We start from the raw sequence: 26,908 nt of genomic DNA, 5'->3' as shown, positions 1-26,908 counted from the left end.
GAATACCGTCTTAGGCTCTGGAAATTCTTTTATGGCCTTTACCTTTTCTGGGTCCGTTGTTGCACCGTTACTGGTGACAATGAACCCGAGAAAGCTCACGCTTTTCTTTAAAAAACGCGATTTCTCGATCGATACTCTCATGTTAGCTTCTTGTAAGCTCTTTAACACCCAATCTTTATGTTTGATATGAGCCTCCTCGTCTTGCGAGAAGGTGATCACATCGTCAACATAAACATAGCAAAATTTGCCTATTTGTTCCCGTAGGATGTCATCGATCGTTCTTTGGAAGATGCCGGCGGCGTTCCTGAGGCCGAATGGCAATCTCTTAAACTCATATTTTCCTCAGTTTACCGAGAAAGAAGTTTTTTCGCGATCGCGCTCCGCTAGTACGACTTGATGGTATCCTGATTTAAGATCCAGTGTCGAAAAATAGCGTGCTTTGCCCAAATTGCCTAATATCATTGATATATTTGGCATGGGGTATTTATCGGGAATGGTGTGCTAACGAAGTCAGCTACGCTGGGTACAGCTTGCCATAGATGGGCTCTTCGCTCACCGTTCTGATGGTGGCAACCACCGAAGTATTGTATGGTAGAGCCTCGTTTGGGTCTGCAAAGGCCTTTTCCTGGCCTTTAATAATTTCCGAAAAGTCTTCCGCACTGAAGCGGGTGCAGCTGAGCAATCCACATCGGTGAAATTGACATCAGTGCATTTGTGGAAGGAGATTTTCTCAACTTCCGTACCCCACTTGAGCTGACCGGAGGCCAAACAGAGTGACGCCCCAGCCTGAGCTAACAAATCGAGACCGATTATCCCATCGAAGGTTGACAAGTCTGGTAAAATGAAAAATGTTGCTTTCACGTTGAACAACGCAACAAAGCATTTTTGTGTGACGGTGGTTGAACCATGGATGGAATGCAAGGTGAATTGCGAGTTAACCGGACGGACGCCACGCAACCCTTTGTGTGGTCTGATGTAATTCTTGGACGTGCCGGTGTCAATAAGGAAGCTCATATCCTGCCCTGCTACTCTTCGTCTAATGACGGGTAGCAGGGATTTTCCCCTAAAAAATTGAGGGCGTCAGAATCACTTTCGGCATCGTCCTCGATCTGCGCCACAGCGCCGTTCGCGGCATCGGCGTACAAGGTCTGCCCCTGCCCAGCATCTTGGGTTACATGATTCACCCTTTGTTGCTTGCCCTTTCCGTTAGAGCGATCGGACATGGCCGACCGCTTGCTGACGCCAGCGGAGGCCTGGATGGGCTGTCTAAATTTTGACAGCGAAGGGTCTACCTCCATTGGTTCTGGAGCACTGGCGCGAGTTTGCTGCTCGGCATTTCGCTGGCCGGATTGGCCTTGCTGCTTGTTCTGCCTACTAAAATGTGGGTTCTTTGACCCGCTTGCCTGTGCTTCTTGTTGGGGTGGCTTGACCCGCTGTTGGGTACTTGCCTTGTATTCTTTTTCCTCAATGCTTCTCGCGAAGTTGGCAGCGAACGCATATCTTTCATGGTTCGATTCCACCTCTTGCGCGAGCGCCAGAGCTGACGGCAAGTCCCTTGGCTTTGCTGAGAACAGCACATCTGTGAGACGGCATCTAGTGGCTCGTCGCAGCGGATGTCATTTCTTATCTCTATGGGTGCATAGACTTGCACCTCTGGTGGCGTAATATGCGCTGCGGCCAGCTGCTGGGACATTGAGTTGACTTTTTCAAGCAAGACCTTATTTGCAGCGGCTTGCTCAGCTAAGGCAGCGGTGACGGCTGCCTGTATTACGAATTTCAACTGGTCTGGGTCCATGACGCTGTCTGCAGGACGAAGTGAGGGTGGGGGTGAGGGTGTGCGTCTTGGCACTGAACAGCGAATGCGATGGTCGTCGCAATCAGAGTCAGAATCACTACACTTTCGGCGAGTGGTTCTATAGAAAAGGAAGGGTGAAGTCATATGCCTCTAATGTAAACAACGAAAACTCGAACACAACGCTTGAGGACGGAGGCAACAAAGTTGCAAAATTCCATGGATCGTATTACGTTGAACGTCCAAACAAAACGAACAAGATGAAGGCAGACGGAAAAAAAATTTGTGCGCGCATGCATTTGATGCGCCGCTTTTAGTAACTATTCAAATGTTTATATATTTTTGCTGCCAATAGTTTTCCGTCAACCTAATCCATTACTAGTTTCATGTATGTTAAAACTATTTATTATTTCATTTCATTTAAGAAGACACTTGCAAAAATGTGTTTATATGCTTATTTTTATTTCGCAGGTTTAAGAGCAGTTTTAAAAAAAGGTGCCCACTTAAATTTTTTTTTTTTTTGGTGTTGTGTTGTGTTCTAAACTAAAGTTGGTTTCTGTTTTTGTACACTGCTTGTCTCTGCCTCCCGCGCTGCCGTCACCGCTGTCCAGATAGCTTGCGCGCTAATCTGGCGAAAGGTCGCTGCCCGAAGAGCACCTGCGGCTTCGGTGTGACGTGAAATTAAGTTTGCGCTATAGCGCACCTCAGCCAACTGCACTCAAGAGGCGAGGTTAATGACGTTGTGCTGTGCTGCCTGTGTTGATGTAGGTCAGCAGCAGCCACTTGTTAAATAGTTCTCTTACAAAAAACAGTGGTCACAAGCACTTGTTTTGTTGCTAAAGCCCTGTTAATGTGGCTGAGTCTGATTAACTTGTAGTTAGGTTTTAGATTTTTAGAATTTATTTTAGTTGTTTTGCACTTGTTTTTGTTGCTTCAGCCCTGTTGACGTGTCTGCGTTTGATTAACTTGTAGTTAGATTTTTTTAGTTTGTTTTGCACTTTTTTTTTTGTTCGTGGGTAATGACTAACGCACTGTCAAATACCACTGGTTGGGCGCCAATTAGGAAAAGGGTTGGCCGGCGGTTAACGCGTGTGGCTTTTACTAATCAAGTGTCAGGCGGAGCCGTGACAATGAAAGATTAGGAGTTACTTTTAATGTTTTATTATACCGAGCGGAGCTGTAGCGTCGGAGACAATATCAGAACTGAATATAAAATACAAGAATTCAAACTTAGGAGCTAGCATGAAAACGAAACACATTGTTGCGATCTCATATTCGTAGCGGCCACGCAAATCTGCAGTGTCTGCCTACGTATCGACATCCGGCATAATGCTTACGTTGCAGTATGCCGATGTTGTCGTATTTCATACGCCCGTGGGAGCGACGTTAGCTTTAGTTAACTTGTACAAGACTAATTAAATTATGAAAAATATCCAAAAAATCTAAAAAAGAGTGGGTGTGGAAGTTTTGTGCGGTTTTAGGGTGTTGGAGTGGGCGTGGCAACATGGGTTAACAATCTTGCGCTGCGTCTATGTCTCTAGAATCTGTATGATTATATAAAATAAAAAGTTAACAAAAGGTGTGCAAAAGTGGGGGCACGGTAGTTTTGGGCGGCGTATGGATGTGAGAGTTGGCGTGGCAACATTTTTAAAAACAAACTTGTGTGGTGGCTATGTCTTCAGAATCTGTACGCTTAATTTCAACCTTCTAGCTCTTATGGTGAATGAGACGGATGGACATGGCCAGTTCGACTCGGCTATTGATACTGACCAAGAATATATATACCATATATGGTTTAAAACGCCTAATTCTTCCTGTTAGAAACTTTTTAACGACGAACGGGTATAATTAGATCCAGGTTCTTGGCTTCAGAGCCAAAGCACGCTTCGAAAGGATATGACCAGTATATTCGCAACCAGTGATAGCAATTGGAAGTAAATTACCCATTTGTTGCTGAGATGTCTGAAAGCGTAGATGCTTTTTAATGTATTATCAATAGTTATTAGTTTTCTTGCGAATAAGGTTACGGCTCAAAATAAAATTTAAACTTCACAAAAATTTTACGTACTATTATAACAAACAGCAAAGAAACGCCTAGATGGGGTTTACTTAGTGCTTATGGACCAGTGCTAGCCATGAGATTCTATAGTTTTTTGAATCAAAGCTGGATATTTTCCTTCACTTGAAATATTAGTCCGTCTATCCTACGCCAATTTTTTCCCTTTTCCCGACCATTGACGAAAGCGTCTAGCAAGACTTCATTAGCGGAAAATCCCGAAAATCCCTCTGCATTTGGGACTAAATTCCTAAGGGTTACCCGACCTAGGACCATAAAAGTGTAATTAAACAGCCATTGGCCACGACTGCAGAGCCACATAAGACATAAGACAGATTTTTCGAAGCCAAGATCAACACGCCTGATCAAGCTTCTCCGACCCTATATACCTTTCAAGTCGTCTGCAACAAGTGCACGCTAGAAGGATGCCGCGACACATTGCCTATTCTCGAGGCAAAACGTGACTACTGCTATTCAGTATACGAGTCATGCGCAGCACAAATTGGCGAAACTATTGTGCAACACCTCAAGTCGCGCTATCACCCTCCCAGCCGCTAATTTCGTCCGGTTGCCGCTTTCCTCCTTGGAATACGGAAGTCTTCGATGTAGACTGCCTCCGATGGCCCACTTTCTGGGACCTGTACACGGCAGCTTATACATTAACAACCCCAGGTTGACACCGCCCGAGAAGCTATTTAATCTCCTTGCAAAAACAACCGGCAAGGCAAGTCGTATCCAAATACCCTCTTACGAATGAGGGGTTATTATTAAGTTCTGCTCGAACTGCCTCGCCCATCAGAACTCAAGAGGAGACTGCCGCAGCCAAGAGGGATGCAAAAAGTGTGAAACCAACCACCACACCCTATTCCACATGCATGAGGAACTCCGCTCCGACAGTTCCATCACTGCCAACTCCGACACGCAGCGGGCTTCAGCCCAAATTTTTTTGTAAGTCGTAGCTAAAAATAGATATATAAAAAATATATATACGTAAAAAAATCTCCCCAAAATGCCATCAAATACCGAAAATCAAATATTTTTTAAGATTTTTGTTAAACTTATTTTATTTATTTTCATTAATAAAATTTGTTAAACTCTTCTTTGGTTTATATAGTAAATTTGTATACGTAGTACTTTATTGTCCTGTAATTTCTTTCTGAGTATTTAAAAGGTAATTTTTTAGATACAATATTGGTAATATATTCATTTATACATTTGATTTCAATAATGATAATAAATATTCAATAGGGTCTGTTTGCCTCTTTTTTGTTTTAAATGTGATATTATAACAATGTTTCAATTATAATTGAAAAAAATGCACTCAATTTTATCTGAGAATGTACTATTTAAGACAATTCAAACATATAAATACAAACGATTGATTGTTGTCATTTAAAAGTATGCTCCCTGATTAACGCATTTATAATAATGCATCATTGTTCATAATATAAAATTTATTGCTCGATTACTAAAGTCCTTAGTTCCTGAAGCATTTGCAGTACAGTGATGCGGAGTGCATAATTGGGCTGAAATATAAAAAAGTTGAAATTTTATATTATATATAGTAAAATTGTTGTTTTATTTATGAGTCGAACTAATGTCCCGTCAGTTGACTAAGGACAACGCCAAGAAATAAAAAATAGTTTTTAGGAGAAATAGTTTCACGACTTTATTCTTTGGATCTCAGCTTAAGACTAAAAATCAAATGCAAATTGGATTGAGGAGAAGCCTCAGTATTTGAACAATATTTGTATTTCGGGAGAGCCTCGCTCTTGGGTTCTTAAGATTAGGTAGCGTTGAAAGAGGGCAGTCAAATCTGCTTAGGTCAGGCTTTAGGATGTTTACAAGAACGGCTGCGCTGCCAAAGATAAACGAATGCTGCGCAGCTGGGATACGTTATGGAAAATTACTAGAGTGCATTACTGATTTCTTTGAAATAATGGAAGTGGCTGGTTTGGACCACCCAAATACGTCACTCCCCTTCCCTTAAAGAGAAGCCTATACTTGGGCTGGGATTGATGGATATAGTGTGGGAAATGGAGTTTCTTCTATTTCTGTTTGTTGTGGTGTGTTTTGATTTTGATTTTTTCTTATTTTAAGTTTTGCATACAGCATCATAAATGGTTTAAATGATACATATCTTAAATATGAGTACAACAAAATTAGTGCGATTATTACAATGATCATTTGTATGTAAAGTGTAATATTGTTCTCTGAAATCATCTCAACAATGTCGTTGTGTTTTACAATTTTTATTTTTGTTATATTAAGTGGTGTGTATAGTGGTGTCAAATCTATTTCTGGTTCTAACAGATTTTCACTTAAAATTATATTATTGATTTCTATTTTGCATTGCGTTACTCTTATCATTTTGTTTCCTTCTATTTTTATTTTATTAATTGAATTTTGGCAATTTTGGTTAAGAATTGTTTGGGTTAAGTTCCAGGTTACAATTGTGTTTGGTTCTATGTATTTTATTATTTCGTTCGTGTGTACTGGCTTAAAATTACAAATTGGATTTAAGTGTTTAATAATATTGGTGACACATTCATTTTTTACTTCTTTATTTTCGGTATTATAAACTTTATTTTCTTTTTCAAAATATGATTGTGTGTCTGTGTAATCTAGCTGATAGCCGTTGGAGTCTGGGTAAGGAATTATTTTAATTGTGCTTATTAGTGAAAGGTAAATGGGTATGTGGGATATGATTAATACTTGGTTATCATTGTAGTTAATCCAAGTGGATGTTTTAATGTTCAAAATGTTTTGGCTGTTCACATTTTCAAGTTTGTCGTAGTTTAGTAATTTGGGGTTAAACAGTCCAAGTCTGGAAAGCTGCATAGCCATTTCCAAATCTTCTATGTATTCCGTAAACTGCATTAGTTCGAACAAAAGACTGTCAATGATGGTGTGGTTATTTTCATAATTCTGTATTTTTTGCATTCCGTCATTTATCAATCGTATGGCGTCGTTGAGTTCATGTAATTTTACTGAGTTATGGACGTTGATTTCAAGTTTTTTCTGTATTTCGACTTCTTCTTCTTCAAGCCATCGCTTTAAAGCTAAACTGGAGAAAGCTCCGTCTCTGTCTGCCTTTAATAATTTGGGTTTACCTAGTTGATTAAAAATGCGCATTAATGCGTTTCTGCATTCTATCCAATCCTTAGTTTTAATTTGCTCAAGTGTAGCGAATTTAGAATAAATATCAATGCAACTGATGTAATGTTTTCCCTCAGATGAATAAATATCTACTACAAATTTTTCTCGGCAATGTTCCGGGTTGGGTGTGATTTTTAAAGGCATTTTGGTGTTTCTATGTTCTGTTTTGGCCAAATTGCATATGTTGCATTCGTTTATTATATTCTGAATTAATAGTTGGCTATTTGGAAAGAAGTGATTTTCTTTAAATAATTTTGTCATTTTCTGTATACCAGGGTGTAAAAGTTTTTCATGTGATTGAAGTATGATTTCTTTGAATTCGGCGTATGAACCAACGTTCTTTAATAGGAAAAGACTGCGAATTACTTTTGTGTAGGTGGTATTAACAATTTCTATGTGTGCTCTTTGAATAATTTCAAAATCTACATCGCTCTCAATATAAATGGTAATGTTTCTATGGATAAAGTGATCGAGTAAAATTTGTTTGGCCTTTTCAAGTGTCATTACATCATATTGAATTGTGGTAATGGAGTTACCGAATATTTTTGAATGCTCTACTTTATTTTTATCGGATTTAATAAAGATTATTTGTTTTTTGAAATAATTTATTGGTTTTTCTGTTAAATGAATAAGGTTGCTATTGTCCTCTTCTGCACTATGTTGAGTAGCTTCACTATGATGATTTTCTTCAATTTTAATTCTTGATAATGCATCGGCAACTGAATTTTCTTTCCCTTTAATATAATCTATTTTAAATTGGTATTCGCTTAATCTAACTCTCCATCTTTCTAACTTAGCATTCGGTTCCTTTAAGTTATGAAGCCATCTAAGAGGTTGATGGTCACTGGCAATGAGAAATTGTCGTCCTAGTAAATAATGTCGAAAAGTTTTTGTGGCCCAAACTATGGCAAGTAATTCTTTTTCGATAGCACTGTAATTTAATTCGTGATCGTTAAGTGTTCTACTAATAAAAGATATAGGATGACCGTTTTGAGAAAGGACAGCCCCGAGGGCCAAGTTACTTGCATCTGTGGTTAAAACAAATTTCTTTTCAAAATCAGGTAATTGTAAAATTGGGTCACGAATTATCAAAGCCTTAAGTTTTTCGAATGCCTCTATGTACTCAAGTTTTTGTGTATCTATCTTTGCTCCTTTTTTTAAGCAGCTGGTCATGGGTTTTGCTATGTCTGCGTAATTTGGAATAAATTTGCGATAATAACCTGTTAATCCAAGGAAAGCTCTTATCTCTTTTACTTTTGTCGGAATTGGGTATGAAACTATGGCTTTAACTTTAATAGGATTTGGTTTAATACCATCAGGGGTAACTATGTGACCAAGAAAGTTAGCTTCCTTTTTTAAGAACTCACATTTGTCTAGTTGCAATTTTAAATTTGCATCTGCAAGCTTTGTAAAAACTAATTGTATTGAATTTAAATGTTCTGTAAGGGATGTTGAAAAAATTATAATATCATCCAGATACACCAAACAGTGTTTGTTAAGCAACGGTCGAAGGATATTATTCATGCACCTTTGAAAAGTAGCGGGTGCATTCCTAAGGCCAAATGGCATTCGAAGGTATTCGTAATGACCGCTTTTTGTGGAGAATGCAGTTTTAGAAATTGATTCTTCGTCCATTTCTATTTGATGAAATCCCTTTGCCAGATCGATCGTTGTAAAATATTGGCATTTACCCAGTTTGCCAAGAATTTCGTCCATATTTGGAATTGGATATCTGTCAGGTATGGTTATTTCATTTAGCTTTCTATAATCAATTACTACTCTGTACTTATTTACGCCAGAAGCATCCGGTTTCTTTGGTACGACCCAAGTAGGACTATTGTATGGAGAATTACTTTCCCTAATTAATCCCTGATTCAGCATTTCCTGTACTTGGTTTTCTACTTCGATTTCGTGTGTTTGCGCAAGTGGGTATTGTTTCGAATAAATTGGGGAGTTATGTGTTGTATTTAGTACGTGTTTAATTGTATTTGTAAATGTTAATTTCTCTCCCTCCTTATATTCAAGATTTCTAAATTTATTTAACAAGCCTTTTAACTTAAAAGTTTCCTCCTGATTTAGGTGATCTAATCGAAACTGTGAAAAATCTAATTTTTTTATTGATTCCTGATCTGAGCTTGCAATTGATTCTGGTGTCCTTTGGATATACAAATTTTGGTTTCTTTCGGATTCTGAAGTAATTAATTTGTATGTTTGATCAAAAAGGGTAACTGTATCATTTTTGTAATTAATAACTGATTGAGCATTTTTCAACAATTTTCTGCCAATTAGCATATCGTAATTATTAGAAAATCTGTGCACATAAAATGGTTCGGTTTTTTTGAAAATACTATTTCTGGGTAACATAATCAAGTCGTTCAAGGTAATAGGGCCATTTGATGTTAAAACTTCACATCTACTATTTTGAATGGGAAGACAAAATATATTTTCATTGATCATATTAATTGTTGATCCTGTGTCTAGAAGGCATTTGTATGAGCGCCCTTTGTATACTATTTTTATGTATTCGTATTTTCCGGGGCTGTTAACCGAAAATTTTCGTTTAGTTCAGAATTATTTTGGTTTTGTTTGTTATTAATTTGTACAGATTGGACTTGTTGTTGCCCTTCATTAATGAAGCTATGATTTTGATACGGATTGTATTGATTTTGGTTAAAATACTGTTGCTCGTAATAATTAGGTTGGACTTGTTCGAATTCATGCGCGTCTTGGAATCTAATTTCGTCAATAGACATTTTAGTTTGTTCACTGTCCGATGGTCTTAGTCGTTTAGTAATCGGGAAGTTAGTATTTTTATATGTAGAGGGTTGTTGTAGTCGAGGGTATGTATTTCCTCTAAAATGCGTTGTTTGGGGAAATTGGGCTTTGTTGGGATATTGTTGGAAATGATTTTTTTGAATAATGGGTTGTGGGTTTATGTATTGGTTGGGTCTGAAATAATTAGGTGCGTGCCACATGGGTGGGTTGTTAGTTATCTGCTGTGTATAGCTAGGTCTAAATGGTTGAATGTATTGATTAAAATTAGGTTGGAAGGGTTGGGAATATTGTGAGTAACTTGGTCGATTTTGAGTTTGAACATTTGTATTGAATTTTTGTGTTTTCGAATTCTGGTTAGAATTTGAATTTTTATTACGATATTCTGGTTTTTCATAAAATTCAAAATTAATGTGTTCTTCATAAATTCCCTCATTTTGTGCAATGGTAATTAAGGATCTTAAGTCTGTAATATCGTGATGGGCTAAAATAGTGAATAATTGTATTGGTAGTTTCCTTATCAGTATCTTAATAGATTCTTTAATACCCTGAATATAAATAAGAAAATCCGATTGGTTACCTTCCAGGTGTAGTTTCGAAATTAGTAATTGACGTCGTCTCTCCGCTTCTTCGCAGAATGCTCTTAGGCTTCCTCTGTATGGTGTCTCCCTGAAGTTCTCCAGAAGTTTGTAGTTTGGTGTTTGAATTTTAAATTCCGCGATGAGTCTTGCTTTAAGGGTAGGCCAATCTTCGATGTTCGGAAGTCCCAAAGATCGTGTAATTTGTCCGTCCAAGTTCCTTTCGATGGCTCCCAGTAGAATCCTCTGTTGTCGGACATCATTTGTTTGGTAGAGCGAAATTACGTAATCCACTCTGCTGATAAAGGTGTGAAGGGTTTCTGGATCACCCTTGAATGGCATAATGTCTTTAAGCTGCCGACGGGCTTCGGCAAGGTTTATGTCGCTCAGCGCAATAATTGGTTGTGACATTTTTATTGTAAAATTTTTAACTTTTGTGTTTTATTTTTTTGTTTTGTTTCGGATTCAATGTTATTATTATTTTTAAGCTTTCTAGTTTCACTTGTTTGTTTTTTTTGTTTTGTAAATTTTTGTGTTGTATTATTAAAATTCTATATTGTTTTAATTTTTTATTTTTATATGTTGGTTTTAAAACTTAGTTGCCTTTGGACTTAATATTTTTGTTTCGTATTTCACTTCCACTTATTATTGGATAACCGAATTGGAATTATAATCCAAGTTGAAGAGTTTTCACGAATTTATTTTGGGAGATGTTTCGAGCACTGGACTATAAAATTTAACTTATTTTCCACTCGAAGGTTCTTTTTTTCGGATACTTTTGTATCCTACCGACTGCGCCAGTAAAATTGTTGTTTTATTTATGAGTCGAACTAATGTCCCGTCAGTTGACTAAGGACAACGCCAAGAAATAAAAAATAGTTTTTAGGAGAAATAGTTTCACGACTTTATTCTTTGGATCTCAGCTTAAGACTAAAAATCAAATGCAAATTGGATTGAGGAGAAGCCTCAGTATTTGAACAATATTTGTATTTCGGGAGAGCCTCGCTCTTGGGTTCTTAAGATTAGGTAGCGTTGAAAGAGGGCAGTCAAATCTGCTTAGGTCAGGCTTTAGGATGTTTACAAGAACGGCTGCGCTGCCAAAGATAAACGAATGCTGCGCAGCTGGGATACGTTATGGAAAATTACTAGAGTGCATTACTGATTTCTTTGAAATAATGGAAGTGGCTGGTTTGGACCACCCAAATACGTCACTATATATATATATGAAATATTAAATAAATTAGTTTAAATCTAAGCAGATCGTCTATCCCATTACTCTGTTAATTTGCTTTCCGCGAAAGATATTCATTTATAATTGACAGTACCTTCAGGGAAGCGTATCTATCGATTTTTTAAACTTTTTTTTTTCTAAACATCCATGTGATTTTAAATATCTCCACGTTCATGTAGACTAAACGCGAAATATGGATAGGAAGACTAGGCGGTTAATCCAAATCAAGATTATTAAAAAATACACAACACAAGATGTCGATACCGTCGCCCCTTTAAGCAGACATTGTGCTGAAAGCCACATCTTTTAGTACTGCTGCTATCTCCAATGCGCATCCCTGACGCAGCGCCACGTCAACGGGGTAACCAAAAGGCGATCATGTAGCTGGCTGCTAACGACGAGCGTTACTGTTCCAAAAGGTCATGGTATAAGAGCCTTTTAAGGGGATCCCTTTCAAGACGAAAGACCAGATTGAGGAAGCGCGCAAAGTGGAATGAATTTAAAACAAGAGAGAATTCTATAGTCGAGTTCCCCGACTATCAGATACCCGTTCCTCAGCTAGTGGGAATGTGAATGCGAAATTGCATCATTTTTTCTGGTATATCGAAAGATATTGGGGAATAAAATGAGAAAAAAATTTAAAAATCGTTGAAAAAAGTGTTGGCGTGGCAGTTTTGGGCGGTTTTTAGACGTTGGAGTGGGCGTGGCAACATGGGTTAATAATCTTGCGCTGGGTCTATGTCTCTAGAATCTGTATGATTAATCTCAGCCTTCTAGCTTTGTTAGTTCTGAGATATCGACGTTCATACGGACGTACATACATATGTCAGGTTGATCTTCATGTTTATTCTTTTCTTTTATTAATGTGTTACAATAGTTATATGTCTTCAGTATACATCTGCCTTCATCGTTCACGCAGCGAGCACATGTCCGCACTCCCTGGCATCTCGCAAGCAACTCCCCCTCTCTCATGCTCTTCCTCTTGACATCCGGCCTCTCCTGACATTCCTGCGTCGTCGTTATATTCATATATCGGCTCATCTATATCCAGGTTTGGAATTAAGGCACACATTGGCCTCATATGGTCGCTTGACATCACGTTACAATAGCGTCGCTGAGTAACAGTGTGGTCTGGCAGATCTTCCACCATATACCGATCGTTGTTGAGGACCTTTGTTACTATATAAGGTCGTTTATAAGCAGCATCCAATTTCGGAACCTGGTAATAACCGGATGTCATATCCAGCGTCGTGAAGTATACATTTCCGGATAGCTTTGCCAATTGCTCCTCTACAATCGGCATCGGATATCGCTTCTTAATAGTGACTGCGTTTAGAGCCCGATAGTCCACGCATAGCCTCCGTTCTCCATTTGGCACCAATATTGCTGATGCTGCATGCGTTGACTTGCTCCTTTCAATTATCCCGTACTTCAGTAAGTCACCTATTATCGTAGTCATCATCTCCCTTTGGGCAAACGGCACTTGATATCGCCGCCCCAAGATGGCTTTCGTAGTGGATACCTCTATATCCATCTTCGTCGTTTTGCACCTGCCAATATTTGACAAATCTTCGGCAAAACACTCTTTATAGCTCTTTAATAGATCGCTCACCTGTTCCTGGTGGTCGGGGTCAATGTCCGTGTTAACATTAAACCCGACCTGCTCCGCTGCTGTCAACGTTGATCCTGAATCTTCGGCAACCAGCATTTCCTGATCGTGGCAGATGATATCTCTGCCCACGAGGACATCATATGGTAGGACTTCGTTTGGTACCACCTGAGTGGTACCACCTGAGTGGTCTCAGTTTGCCATATGCAAACTCTGAAAGAATGCACTCCTTCGATTCGACCACAGATCCTCCAAAGCCTTTCAGACGTTTGACTCTCGGCTGCCGTATTGCTCCATCTGGCACTGCTGCTTCTTTCATTAGGGTGTTATCACTGCCCGTGTCGATGAATGCTTCAAACTGTTGGCCTCCAATGAGAACTGTTTTCATTATTGGCGGATACTCCTTGTGATGCGACTCATTCACTTGAGCCACCGTTGACGATGTTTTCACCTTGCAATCCTTTTCATTATGCCCAATCTTAGAGCATTTGGAACATCTTTCCTTTCGCTGTGGCACTGTGCATTTTGCTGCAAAGTGCCCGAAATTATTGCAATTATAACATTTAACTGCTTTCATCTTGCCATCAGCATCGTTGTATTGCTTTTCATTGATCGTTGACGCGTTGTATTGTTGTTGATGTATCTCTTGTGAAAATCTCAAATTTTCCAACGACTTTAGCAGCTCTGAACGAGTGCGTATATTCATCGCTAATAATGATTTCGTGAGTTCTTTTGAATTAAGCCCGTTGATGATATACGAATTTATTGATGGTTCATCGACACTCGCACGCCGTCCAATAGCTACCATCGCATAAAAGTATTCAATTAATGACTCGCTATTGCGTCGCTTGCGACGCATCAATTCTCTGTGCACATCGGCCGTACTCACTAAACATGGAAAATCAAGAGCGAATGCCGATTTGAATTGATCCCATGATCGATATACCTGCTGTGCATCCAGCCATGTTTTTGCTACTCCACGCATCTTATGCTGCACTGCAAACAGCACAGCGTCACTTGTCCACATGTATACGCTTTGTAGTTGCTCTACCTTTGCGATGAATTGCTCCGATGTGATAGATCCCTTGATTGGATCAAAATCCGGCAGAATTCCTATCATTTCTTTGATGCTTGTAAAACCTTGACCTTGAGCTTCTAGCTGTGGCGATGAGAGCACATTTTCCGGTTGCATCCCGTTTGGCGCATGTGTGTGTCTCGATCCATCCAGCGTCTGACGTAAGCGTGTCGTTTCTTGTTCCACAGTTCCTTGTGCTTGACTTTGTTGCTGCAAGCATGCCGTTTGGACCATCGTTGACAAGTTTGCCACCATCTCCTTAAGTTCGTTGATTTGGGCTTGCATACTTGTACTTGCGTTTTGTTCCATTATATCGTAGTCGTCTGTCTCAATTTCATCACTTTCCAGTTTCGTCATCAACTCATTGATCTTTGCCGTTTTGTTTCCTTTGACTTGGAGATCATGAGCCCTCAAGAGCACGTCCAAATCCCCAATCTTTAAATCCCTTAACTTTACACGCATTTTCGTTGCCGTTCTGATTCGCTCTCCCCATGTTGTCGCTCAGTCCGTCTACGTCGCTCTTTCTATTTTCCTTCTATACCTGTACCCTTTGTGGCTTTGTAAGTATACCCTTTTTTTTATTTTTTTTTTACCGTTATCGTTGTTTCTTGCTTTTTCCTTTCGATCAACCGTTTGCGATTCTTTGCCTTTTGCTATTCCTCGCCGTTTGTCGATCCGATCTTCCTTGGTTTCTCTCTTTGCTCTTGTACAACTGTTTTGCTATTCCGTGCCGTTTTGTTACCGTTGTTTCTTGCTTTTTCCTTTCGATCAACCGTTTGCGATTCTTTGCCTTTTGCTATTCCTCGCCGTTTGTCGATCTTCCTTGGTTTCTCTCTTTGCTCTTGTACAACTGTTTTGCTATTCCGTGCCGTTTTGTTGTACGTCTCTAATCCAATCGTTTACTATTCCTCTTTTCCCTTTTTTTTTTTTTATTCGACGTTTGCTATATTGTGCCGTTTTTCCGAATCTCTCTTTGCTCTTGTACAACCGTTTTGCTATTCCGTGCCGTTTTGTTGTACGTCTCTAATCCAATCGTTTACTATTTAACTCGTTTTCTTTAATTCACATTTTCCACTTAGAAATGAATTTGTATCCCACTTCTGAAATGTCAGGTTGATCTTCATGTTTATTCTTTTCTTTTATTAATGTGTTACAATAGTTATATGTCTTCAGTATACATCTGCCTTCATCGTTCACGCAGCGAGCACACGTCCGCACTCCCTGGCATCTCGCAAGCAACTCCCCCTCTCTCATGCTCTTCCTCTTGACACATACGGATGGAAAGATCGACTCGGCTTATGATCCTGAACAAGAATATATATTTTTTATATGGTTGGAAACGCTTCCTACTGCCTGTTACATACTTTTCAATGAATCTATTACCACGAGTAGCGGGAATAAAAAGTGTGCAAAATTGGGGGCATGGTAGTTTTGGGCGGCTTATGGATGTGAGATTTGGCGTGGCAACATTTTTAAAAACAAACTTGTGTGGTGGCTATGTCTTCAGAATCTGTACGCTTAATTTCAACCTTCTAGCCTTCATGGTGAATGAGACGGATGGACATGGCCAGTTCGACTCGGCTATTGATACTGACCAAGAATATATATACCATATATGGTTTAAAACGCCTAATTCTTCCTGTTAGAAACTTTTTAACGACGAACGGGTATAATTAGATCCAGGTTCTTGGCTTCAGAGCCAAAGCACGCTTCGAAAGGATATGACCAGTATATTCGCAACCAGTGATAGCAATTGGAAGTAAATTACCCATTTGTTGCTGAGATGTCTGAAAGCGTAGATGCTTTTTAATGTATTATCAATAGTTATTAGTTTTCTTGCGAATAAGGTTACGGCTCAAAATAAAATTTAAACTTCACAAAAATTTTACGTACTATTATAACAAACAGCAAAGAAACGCCTAGATGGGGTTTACTTAGTGCTTGTGGACCAGTGCTAGCCATGAGATTCTATAGTTTTTTGAATCAAAGCTGGGTATTTTCCTTCACTTGAAATATTAGTCCGTCTATCCTACGCCAATTTTATTTCGAAGATGGTTGTGGTTGCAGCTCCGATCAGTACCCTAGTGGTTTTCTATTAAGAAGTAGTTAATATTCATCTTGGGAAAAATTTTGCACATACCGTAAATTTTTTAGAAAACATTAAGAAAAGGAGAAACTCAATTGATTAATTTATCAAGTAGATGGCCAATTTTGCACGTTACGTTTTCCAGGATGCAATTGCAGACAAAGATTATTTACTGACGTGGGCGTGACAGACACGCATGCTTAGATCGACTCTGCTAGGTAGCCTGATCAAGAATATATGTATATACCTATTATTAAACGATTTTTTTAATTCCAACAAAGGAAGAATTAGAGCTTTTGGATTAACACTAGGTTGAATAATGGACTTCGAAGTTGAAGTGGGCTTAGCAGGGCTATAGCAATTGATAGCGTACTCAGTACTGAACTAACTCATGGAGAAATGTTTGCGTTTATATAGGTAGATTGGTATAGCTTAAGAGCGAAGTTTAAGAGAATAAAGTTATAAACGTTTTATTCTCTCGTAAGAAAAGGAGCTCCCAAAAAATAGGATGTTAAAATCAACCCTAGTTTGATATGTCGTTAAATTACGGCTCTGGTATGAACTGCAATGCACGCATCTTATACATACAGTTTGTCAAGAAACTGTTTACACACTGCGAAATTTTTGCTTATTTATTTATTTTTTGATTGTTTTATGAAATATAATTAAACAATATTTATTTTACTTATAAATAAAAAACAAATTATAAATTATAATAAAAATAATATATATAAATGAAAATAAACAACAAATTCCAAGTTTACACACTTTTGAGACTGTCAAGACACTCTTTTCACAAAACAATAAATCGAAGTTATTCCTAAATTTTTAAAGTATTTTATGAAAATTTTTAAAGTTTTACTATGTAGTATGTCCCCCATTGGCTTTGGCTACAAGTTAGAGCCTTTTTTCATGAAATGGATAAGTATTTGTAGGTCATATTCAAGCGGGATCTTTTCTCACTCTTCGACTATATTCGACTATCATAAGCTGTTGTCGTGTTTCAGGGCCCTTTTTGCCACCTTCTTCTTTAAGTAGGCCTGCAAATGTTCAATGGGGTTCAAATCAGGACTCTGAGGGGGCGTATCAATCACTTTACCACAGTTAATAAGGAGCCAGGTGCGTACATTGTTCTCTTTATGTTTCGGATCATTGTCCTGACAAAACATAAAATTTGGCTTGTTGTTGCTAACTAACCAAATTTTCTGGCCTTCAAATTTGTTTTAAAAATTTCCAGATATTGCACGGCTTCCATTTCGGTTGGGCGCCCACCACCACTCTTAGGTTCAAGCCTGCCCTCTTTTCCCTCGAGATTTAAAACATTGTAGACGGTCTTACAGGATACAGAAAACATTTCTACTAATTTTAGAATAGATTTTCCCAACTGGTAGTTATATGGTAGTTTATAAATTGGTAACTTCAAAAGTTAATCTCTTTCCAGGCATTTTATTAAATTGAACAATTCACTTTAGGCACGTTCGATCGTCAAATTTTAACAAGCAAAGTCAAAATATTTTAATAGAAGCGTGGTAAAAAGTAATGCAAAAACCAAAAATAACGGAGAAATCGAATTCGAATCGAAGAGAATCTGGGGCATCTTCTGCTAGGAAGCTTTCTTGAATTTGAACTCTACTACAGCTACATGATTTTCTTTACCGGGTAGATATTAAATATTATAATCGAATTCGTTAAGTTTTATCTTCCATCTCTGTAATTTCATATTGGGATCTTTTATGTTACTTAGCCATACATGTGGCATATGATCCCTTAATATGTCGAACTTTCTACCGAAACCTGATATATTTTGTTGCCCATACTATAGCTAATAGTTCTTTTTCTATTGCCGAATAGTTAAATTCGGGTTCGTTTAAAGTTCTGCTTGCATAGCAGAGGGTTTATGGTCTTAGGATAATACAGCACCTATGGCTATATTACTTGCGTCTGTTGTCAGCGAAAATTTCTTTTCGAAGTTGGGGTATATTTGGATTGGATCGGACGTGATGATGTCGAAGGCTGACATGTAATCATTATCTTTTGTGTTTATTATCTCTCCTTTCTTTAATTTAAAGGTCATAGATTTTGCTATTTTTGCAAAATTAGGAATGAACTTACGGTAGAATGCGCAGAGTCCAAGGAAAGATTTTATTCCTTTTGTGGTTTTAGGAATAGGAAAATTAATAATTGCATTTATTTTGTTTGGGTTTGGTTTTATACCGTCTGTCGTAATAATGTGACCGAGAAATTTTTTCTGTTTCTTTTTTCAGAACTTCACATTTATCAAGTTCCAATTTTAAATTAGCTGATCGTAGCTTATCAAATACCTTTTTCAGTGACATTATGTTTTCGTCCAATGAAGTGGAATAAATGATAATATCATCTAAATAAACTAAACAATCTTTATAAATTTAGTCTTTCAGAATATTGTTCATGCAGCGTTGAAATGTTGCTGGTGCATTTTTCAGACCAAAAGGCATACGAGTATATTCGTAATGTTTTGTTGGAAATGCTGTTTTGGGTATTGATTGCTGGTCCATTTGAATTTGATGGAAACCTTTACCTAGATCAATGGTTGCGAAGTATTGAAAGCGTCCAAGCTTGTCTAATATTTCGTCCATTACTGGAATAGGGAATTTGTCGTCAATGGTTATTTCATTGAGGCTACGATAGTCTATGACTAATCGAAATTTTGGATTACCAGAAGCATCACTTTTCTTTGGTACAATCCAAATCGGAGAACAATAGGGGGATTTAGATTTCCTAATTATTTTTCGTTCTATCATTTCGTTGATTTGCTTGTTGGCTTCTTGATCAAACGCTTGGGGGTATTTATATGGTTTTTTATAAATAGGGTCTTCGTGTTTTGTATGAATAGAATGTTTAATCGTACTTTTGAAAGTCAAAGATTCGCCTTCTTTGTACTGAATATCACGGTATTCAAGCAAAACGTGGGAAAGTAGCTCCCTTTCTTCTGTATTTAGATGTTCTAATATGAATATGATTCTCTTAACTCGTCATCTAAGGCGTATGTATAGGATGTTACTAGAAGGATTTCTTCTATGTATGGGGTAATAAGAGGGTTTTCCTCAGATTTAGAAGTCTTGGGACAGTCATGGGTAGTCTTGAACTTATCTGTTTGGATGTGGTCGTACCACAATTTAAATGTGTTGCCGTTTATAGTGACTGTTTGTGTTGAATAATCAATTTGAGTGTTGGTTGGTTCTTAATAGTTTCTGCCTAACAGTAAGTTATATTTTTCTGAAAAGGTGTGGATATAGAATGTTTGTTTAATGGGACAACGTTTGCTTGACTGCAATGAAACGCTTTGGTTCAATGTTATAATGCTATTGATAGTGTGGACTTTTACTTCAGAAGGTTTGATTGGGAAATTAAGAAATTTTGGTTTCATTATGTTACTAGAAAAACCAGTGTCTACTAAGCATTTGAGAGTAGTATTATTCAGTGTAATTTTGAGAATGGGTTTCCTCCTCCTCTGAATCGCTTTCTGATTCCGAGGCTGGTTGAAGAAAATTTTCCCATTCTGTATTGGGCACTAGCACTTTCTCTCTGTAAGGTTCTAATTCTTTTGTCTTCTACTACTAAATCCTTAGAAATGCCATTCTTAAAGTTATTAATATATTCTTCAATCTTTTCCTGTTCCTTATAAAAGTGTTTAGAAATGTTGTTAAAATTTATGATTATATCATTGTTGTTTGCTATCTGTTGCCAAAGATTTTTGTTTATGGTCTTTTCGTTCTCAAATATTTGGTTAAACTTGGTGTCAATTGTGGATGCATCCTCTGCGTCCATGTTCCCGGTTACCTTTTTAATCACATTACCTAATCCGTCTACTAAACCTCTCTTTTCCCTTCGGTTCGGGGTTAAGGAGTGTATTTTTTCCTTGGCTTGATTTATTTTTCTTTGTAACGGGGTTATTGAATCGTTTGAATCTTCGTCTCGTAAGTTTTTTACGCTTGATTCTAATTTGTTGAGGTTGTTTGTCAAATCGTTTAGCTCTATTATGTGTGCCACAGAATTAAATGTTTTAATGATCCTTGCTTCTCCAAGGATGATCTCTGCTAGGGGGGTATTGTCTTTAACATGCTGAACATGAAGCAGTTGAGCTGCTATCATGTGTAATCTGTAATGATATTATTATATTTTAATTACTATTTCGTCTAGTTCTTTTTTTAATTTTTGATTTATGTATTTTCTGCCTCTTGTTTGTTGTGAATGTTACCCCGTTGTCAATAGCTACTGTGTGCTTAGTGAATCTGGGAGTTAACTTATTTCTTCTATTTTCCTCTCTGAAAATAGTATCTCCCTCCGGCTATTGGTAGTGTTCTTCCTTCATTTAATTTTTGAATTTTGTTTAGTTTTTGCGTTTCAAGGTCTTCTTTTATTTCAGTATATAACTGGGTCCTAAAACTGTCCAGTTCCCTCAGGTAGTCTTGTTGGCTAACTGCCTTGTAGGATTGTTCGAATATGTGTGTTCGTCCTGTAAAGACTTCGTATGGGGTAAACTTGGTAGTCGAGTGTATGGCGTTGTTGTATGTTACAAATTTTTCTGCTAATATTAGGTCATGGTCTAAGTTGAGTTTTAATGTCTTCTTCTTTTCGAAAATAATCCTATAAATTTCAGTTAGAGATGAGTGTAATCTCTCTACTGGGGCGTTGCTACTTGATTGTTGAAAAGATGTTATATGTAAATTTATCCCGTATTGATTGCAGAGTTCTTTAAAAAGAATTCCTGCAAATTCGGGACCTTGGTCGCATACTATTGTCTTAGGAATTCCATGGGTTTTGAAGAAAAACATCATATGTTTAGTGATGTTAATGGAATCCCGAGATGGAATACCCTCCGCGAATTTTGAAAATTTGTCTATTATGGTTAAGATGATTTTCTTGATAATCGAGTATAGATCTATGTGCACAATGTCTAGAGGTTTATTGGGAGTTTCTGTTACTTGACATATTAGTTTTTGGGGCTGTCTATCATACTTGAGGGCTTGACAAATGTCACATTTGTTTATAAGTTGAGATATCTTTTCTCTTAAACAAGGGCAAAAAATCTGTCGCTTAATGTGACTAAAAGTTTCGTCTATACCTCTATGATTGTTCTTGATATGATAGTTGGATTTGTACTCTATTTGTTCTTCCGGAGTTCTGAGTTCTTTTAGAAAGGTTGTGCATCTTATAATTTTGTGGGACTTATTTGGAGCGAAAAATATTGCATAAATTTTTTGCACTGATTTGAAAATTGTATCAGTGGTGTAGATTGCATGTGTCTTGTTTGATCTTAACACTGCCTTTAATATGTCTATCATTGTCTTGTCATCAAACAAGGGCCTAGAAATAATTCTTCTGATTTTATTTTTAAAAGGTGTTTCCACCGAGTCGTTTGCACACTCTGCATTCTTTAATATAATTTGGATTGCAAATTCATTTATAGGTCTGTTAGAATTTAAAATTTCTGTATTGGCAGTAATCTGTCTAGCTTCGTTAGTATTGAGTTCCACAACAATTCTACTTAGTGCATCTGCCACCACGTTTTGAGAACCTTTCTTATATATAACTTCACAGTCATAGTCTAGGAGTTGGAGTTTCCATCTCACTAGCATAGAATTAGGTTCTTTAAGGTTTTTTAGCCAAACTAAAGGCTTGTGGTCAGTGACCAGTAGAAATCTATTTCCGAATAAGTATGGTCTAAAATATTTTACTGACCACACTATTGCCAGTAGTTCCTTTTTAATAGTGGCATAATGGGTTTCGGACTCTGATAATGTTCTACTAGCATAAGCTATTGGTCTGTCGCTTCCTATAGTTCCTTGAGATAGTACTGCCCTTATTGCTACGTTACTAGCATCGGTAGTTAAGATGAACGGCTTTGTGAAGTCGGGGTACTGCAGTATGGGGTCATTACATAAGAGTGTCTTGCAAAAATCAAACGTTTTGATATATTGCTCGTCAATGGTCACGTCAGCCTTCCCTTTTAATTATTGGGTTAAAGGTTTAGTGACCCTGGCGAAATCCCTGATAAATCTTTTATAATAGCCCAACAATCCCAGGAATGATTTAATTTCTTTTCTAGTCTTGGGTACAGGGAAGGCTTTTATAGTTTCAATTTTCTTTGGGTTTGGCTTGACGCCCTTCTCGGTTACTATATGACCAAGCTATTCTATTTCTATTTCTAGAAATTCCGACTTATCGGGTTGAAGTTTTAGATTTGCCTGAGTGAGCTTCTTGAAAATAGCATTTAGGTGGTCGATGTGTTCCCCTAAAGAAGTTGAGAATACTATTATATCGTCTAGATAAATTAAGCAAAATTTGCCGTTGAAATCGGCCAAGACATTATCCATCACCCTTTGCGCGTGCGTTAGATAAGCCAAAAGGCATTCTGATAAATTCGAAGTGTCCGCCTACTGCGGAGAACGCTGTCTTAGATCTATCTTTAGGGTCTACTTCAATTTGGTGGTAACCACTGGCCAGATCTAGGGCCGAAAAATACTGAGCTCTGCCTAGTTTGTCTAGGATTTCGTTGATGTGTGGCATTGGGTATCTGTCTTTGATTGTCTTTTCATTTAGTTGTCTGAAATCTACAACCACTCTCCACTTTCTCTTATTTGAGGCGTCTAATTTCTTGGGGACCAGAAACACCGGAGCACTCCAAGGTGAATGGCTGTGCTTAATTATGTCTTGCTCTAGCAGTTTGTTAATTTGGTCGGTTATTTCTGTCTTTTCTGAAGGACTGTATCTGAAGGGTCTCTTGTGTACCGGAACTTCGTCAGTGGTAGTAATATTATGCTTAACTATATTCGTGAAAGTTAATTTGTCTCCTTCCTTGTAAAAGATATTTGGGAATTGTTTGCATAACCTCTTGAATACATTTATTTCTTCTGTGTTTAAGTGTTCTAGTCTTAGCTTACTGTTTCCTTCTTTTTCCTTGTCCGAACATACCGTGCCATGATCTTTAATGTCGTTTATTATAAAATATTCGTCCGTATCAAAATGGTTTACTTCTATTGGTGATTCTAGGTATAAGTTTTCTTGCTTATCCGAGTAGTTTGTCACTTCCATGCAACTATAATAGTTGAGGGCCGTGTATAGACCACAGGTAATAAACATGTTTTCTGAAATCCTTTGGTCTTCGCATAAAAATGTACCTTCTTGAATTGTAACGGGTAGCATTAATATTTCTTGGATGCTTCTTCTATATTGAACAATTCTGCTTTTTGCTTTAATGCCGTGTATAAATGTGTATAAGCAAGTCTTCTCAAACGATTCATTTTTAAATTTTAGGGCTGCCCTTTCATTTCTGTGTTTTCAATGATTCTATTGTATGTAGCTCTGATATCTAGAATTCGTTCATAGAATTCCTGTAGTGGCAACCTCTTGTGAACCAGTCCGTGTAATTCGAAATTTAAAGTTTCTTCACTTCTTTTGTCAGTGAATTTCCCTATTAAGGTTTCTCTGATGCCATCCCAGTTTAATCCCATGCCTGATGATATTAATAATTCATTCGCTTTTCCCTCTATTTTGTTTTTAATTGCCCTCAACAAGAACTGACCATACGGAGTTTTATCCGTGCCTCTTATGAGAAGGAGGATTTTTTCGACATTGTTTATAAAATCATTTAGGGTAGCTGGATTCCCATCATAAGGGATAAGGTAACGAATACCATCCGGAATTTTTAGTGATTGGCAAATGTCTTGAGGGGAAATCAGAGGTAGTGGTGGAGAAAACTGACTTGTCCCCGGTGAAGTATTCATTGTGCTCGGTGGGTCACTAGAGGGAGGTCTAACAATAGATTGTAAGGCAACCTGATCTTCCCTAACGTCTGATAAACTTGCACTCAAACGAGTCCTACTTCTAGTTGCAGGAATGAGCTTTTTAACTTTTGCAATCTTAGACATTTACTTCCTTTAGAAAAATTGTAATCTTTAATATAGTGTTGTTTGTATGTTATGTTTACGAGTGTTTAAGTCTTAAATATATGTGTGTAATATTGGGTGTGATTTTGCGTATCTAATTGTTGTGTGTGTGATTAAGTATATTTAATTAATTGTATGTGTCTATGTGTACTTAATTAATTGTTGATTGTTGAGTGTATTCGTCGTGGTGATGGATTAATAGTCCTCGTGTAGAACTGTAATTATAGATGCATTAATATATGTCTATAATTTGTATGTTTATGTATATCAATATGTATTAGAGAGGTGGAGCAAAAATTTTCTTTGTTTTATTATTTAAGTTTGACCGCTGACTTGTTGTCGCATTGGCTATTCGCCCTGAACAAGCAATGTCGGTTGAATCAGTTTGTAATGATTGAGTCAACCACGTCACGGGTGTCAATTGTTGTTGCTCAAACAACGAGCACAATTTGTTCGAACATCAACCCAACCGCTCGACACGCCAGTGTATCGTAGCCGCTGAGCTGCTTTCGAACCTGTACTTGACCGTCGGCAACCCGCAATTTAGTTATATCGAACTCAATTTACATGCAGCCAACAGGTCGAGGCCAACTTTCACACAGGTTTGACACGGTTCGCTTATTATGCTCCAATCAACGAGCTTCAACCACACACTTGTAACATATTTTGATGTACAACGTAAATGTTCATTCTTTATCTTCTTGATTTAAATCATTTCATAAAGATTTTACACTTAAAGATTTATTCTGGTCACTATAATTGTTCTATTTGAACTTTATGCATCCAGACACTTGTGTATTTTGATATATTCTGACCAATGTGTTTGTTCTATTTGAACTCATACATTGGCAGACGTCTTCTTTGTTTTTTTTATATATTCCGACCAATGTATTTGTTCTATTTGAACTCCTACATGGTCAGACACTCTTCCTTACTCTTTTTTTATATATTCTGATCAATGAATTTGTTCTATTTGAACTTCAACATGGTCAGACACTCTTTGTTTATTTGAAAAAAATCTCTCATGTATTTTTACTGTAGTATATTATTGCATCATATTAATTCTTGCGGTGTATTCTTTTGAACAATTTATTTGATAATTTTATTTATTTTGTGTAACTTGAATGTGTATTGGTATTTTGTAGTCTGTATGTGTATTGGTGGCATTTTGTTCTCTCACTCTACTCACTTGAATACAATTATGATAAAAGGGAGTTGCATTAGTCCAGTTTCCGACTGCGCCAGTTACAATATGATGGTAGCGATACCAGTTTTCGGTTGATAAGGTATTTTCCAGGTCTCCCAGTAATACTCCGTTGAATAATTTGATTATTTAAGAATTTATTATAAGGCCAATATTTAGAATGCTCTTCCAACAGAAGTTAACTTAAGACTGACTCTAATATAGGAACATGATAATATATGTATACTATGCTTGGGATCGCGAATCTGCTGACCCATCAGATTTGGGGAATGTCTCCGATTTGCTGAGCTGTTTCCGCCGACAATGTTGCAACATAAGAGTGCGACGAACTAGCAGCTCTGGTGTGAGGGTTTTAGGGAGACGGCGGAGAAGACGTAGACTGCTGATGTGGTAAGAAGAGAGGACAACGAACTAACAGTTTTGGCGTAGAGGTTTTGTGGGCGGGGGAGTAGATGTAGGTACTGCTGAGGAGGTACCACTCCTCCCCCCCTAGAATGAAGTGACGGCCATAACGAAGGAATGGACGAAACGTAGTTGACCGAGGGAGTATGGTTGGGTAGGTAAGTAATGTTTCTTTTTACTACTAAGGCGTAAAGTATAAAGATGACCAGGATGACACTCGATGCGTAGGTTAGGAATCGAAGATCAATCGTGGATTCCTTGACTTGGAGTATTTTGGTTTTATATTCCTGAAGATGAAGTATTATTTTGTTCAGGCTTAGATCCTCCATTGTTGTATTTATTAATATGTTCTTCGTTTCAGGTAGTGATAATTTAATCCTTTCTTCGCAGAACAACTCGCTGTCATCGTATTTGGTTCCTTCTATAAATATGGAACAGTTTATATGGTTTATTATTGTCGTTCCTTCAATGAGGAATGGTTCAGCACAACTTCGTTCAGCACTTGTTTGGTTTTTGCTGATAATAACGATCCATTGTTGCTCCGGTTCCACTACTGTCTCGTCTGTGTTGATAATTTTTGCCTCGCAAATAGGGTTCATTCCTTGTATTACTTGTTTTATACATTCTTAGTTGTCAATGTTGTTCTCCGCAGTTCTGGAGTCGCAGATGTATGTGCCGTGTACCTTAGGGCATTTTTCTTGAAAACTTGTCATATAATTAAATTTATCATCATATAATATAAATTTAGGTAGAGTGAGAAACTTTGTGCCATTAATTGGTAACTTAATTAAATGTGAAAGTGTATAAGTGTATTTATCAAATATTGGAATCTTAATGTGAAATATAATTCTAGTTTGTTTGGATTCTATCTCTATGTTAAGTAATCTGTAGATATGCTCTTCTGAATTGATTGAGAAATTTTGAAGTTTAAAAATCTGTGCAATATCTCTTAGCTCGTCAATTGGTAAGATAAAGTTTGGAATTATATTGAATTTGGCTAATAGTATACTTTCTGC

General features: G+C 37.5%; 1 protein-coding gene across 1 annotated transcript in view, besides 1 other annotated feature; it reads right to left on the bottom strand.

The window, feature by feature from the left end:
* Window positions 1–4,899: 4,899 nt before the first annotated feature.
* Window positions 4,900–26,908, bottom strand: part of DIP-lambda (Dpr-interacting protein lambda) — a 379,081-nt gene continuing 357,072 nt past the window's right edge. The window contains exon 12 of the mRNA NM_001347775.1: window positions 4,900–5,374. Within this exon, the coding sequence (NP_001334747.1) occupies window positions 5,303–5,374 (72 nt within the window). The 3' untranslated portion in view covers window positions 4,900–5,302. The remainder of the gene's footprint in view (window positions 5,375–26,908) is intronic.
* Window positions 5,412–11,570: a mobile genetic element.

Source organism: Drosophila melanogaster, chromosome 2R (assembly GCF_000001215.4).
Source record: "Drosophila melanogaster chromosome 2R".
Lineage (NCBI taxonomy): Eukaryota > Metazoa > Arthropoda > Insecta > Diptera > Drosophilidae > Drosophila > Drosophila melanogaster.
The sequence above is the reverse complement of the archived record's forward strand: the minus strand, read 5'-3'. Positions and strand labels throughout refer to the sequence as shown.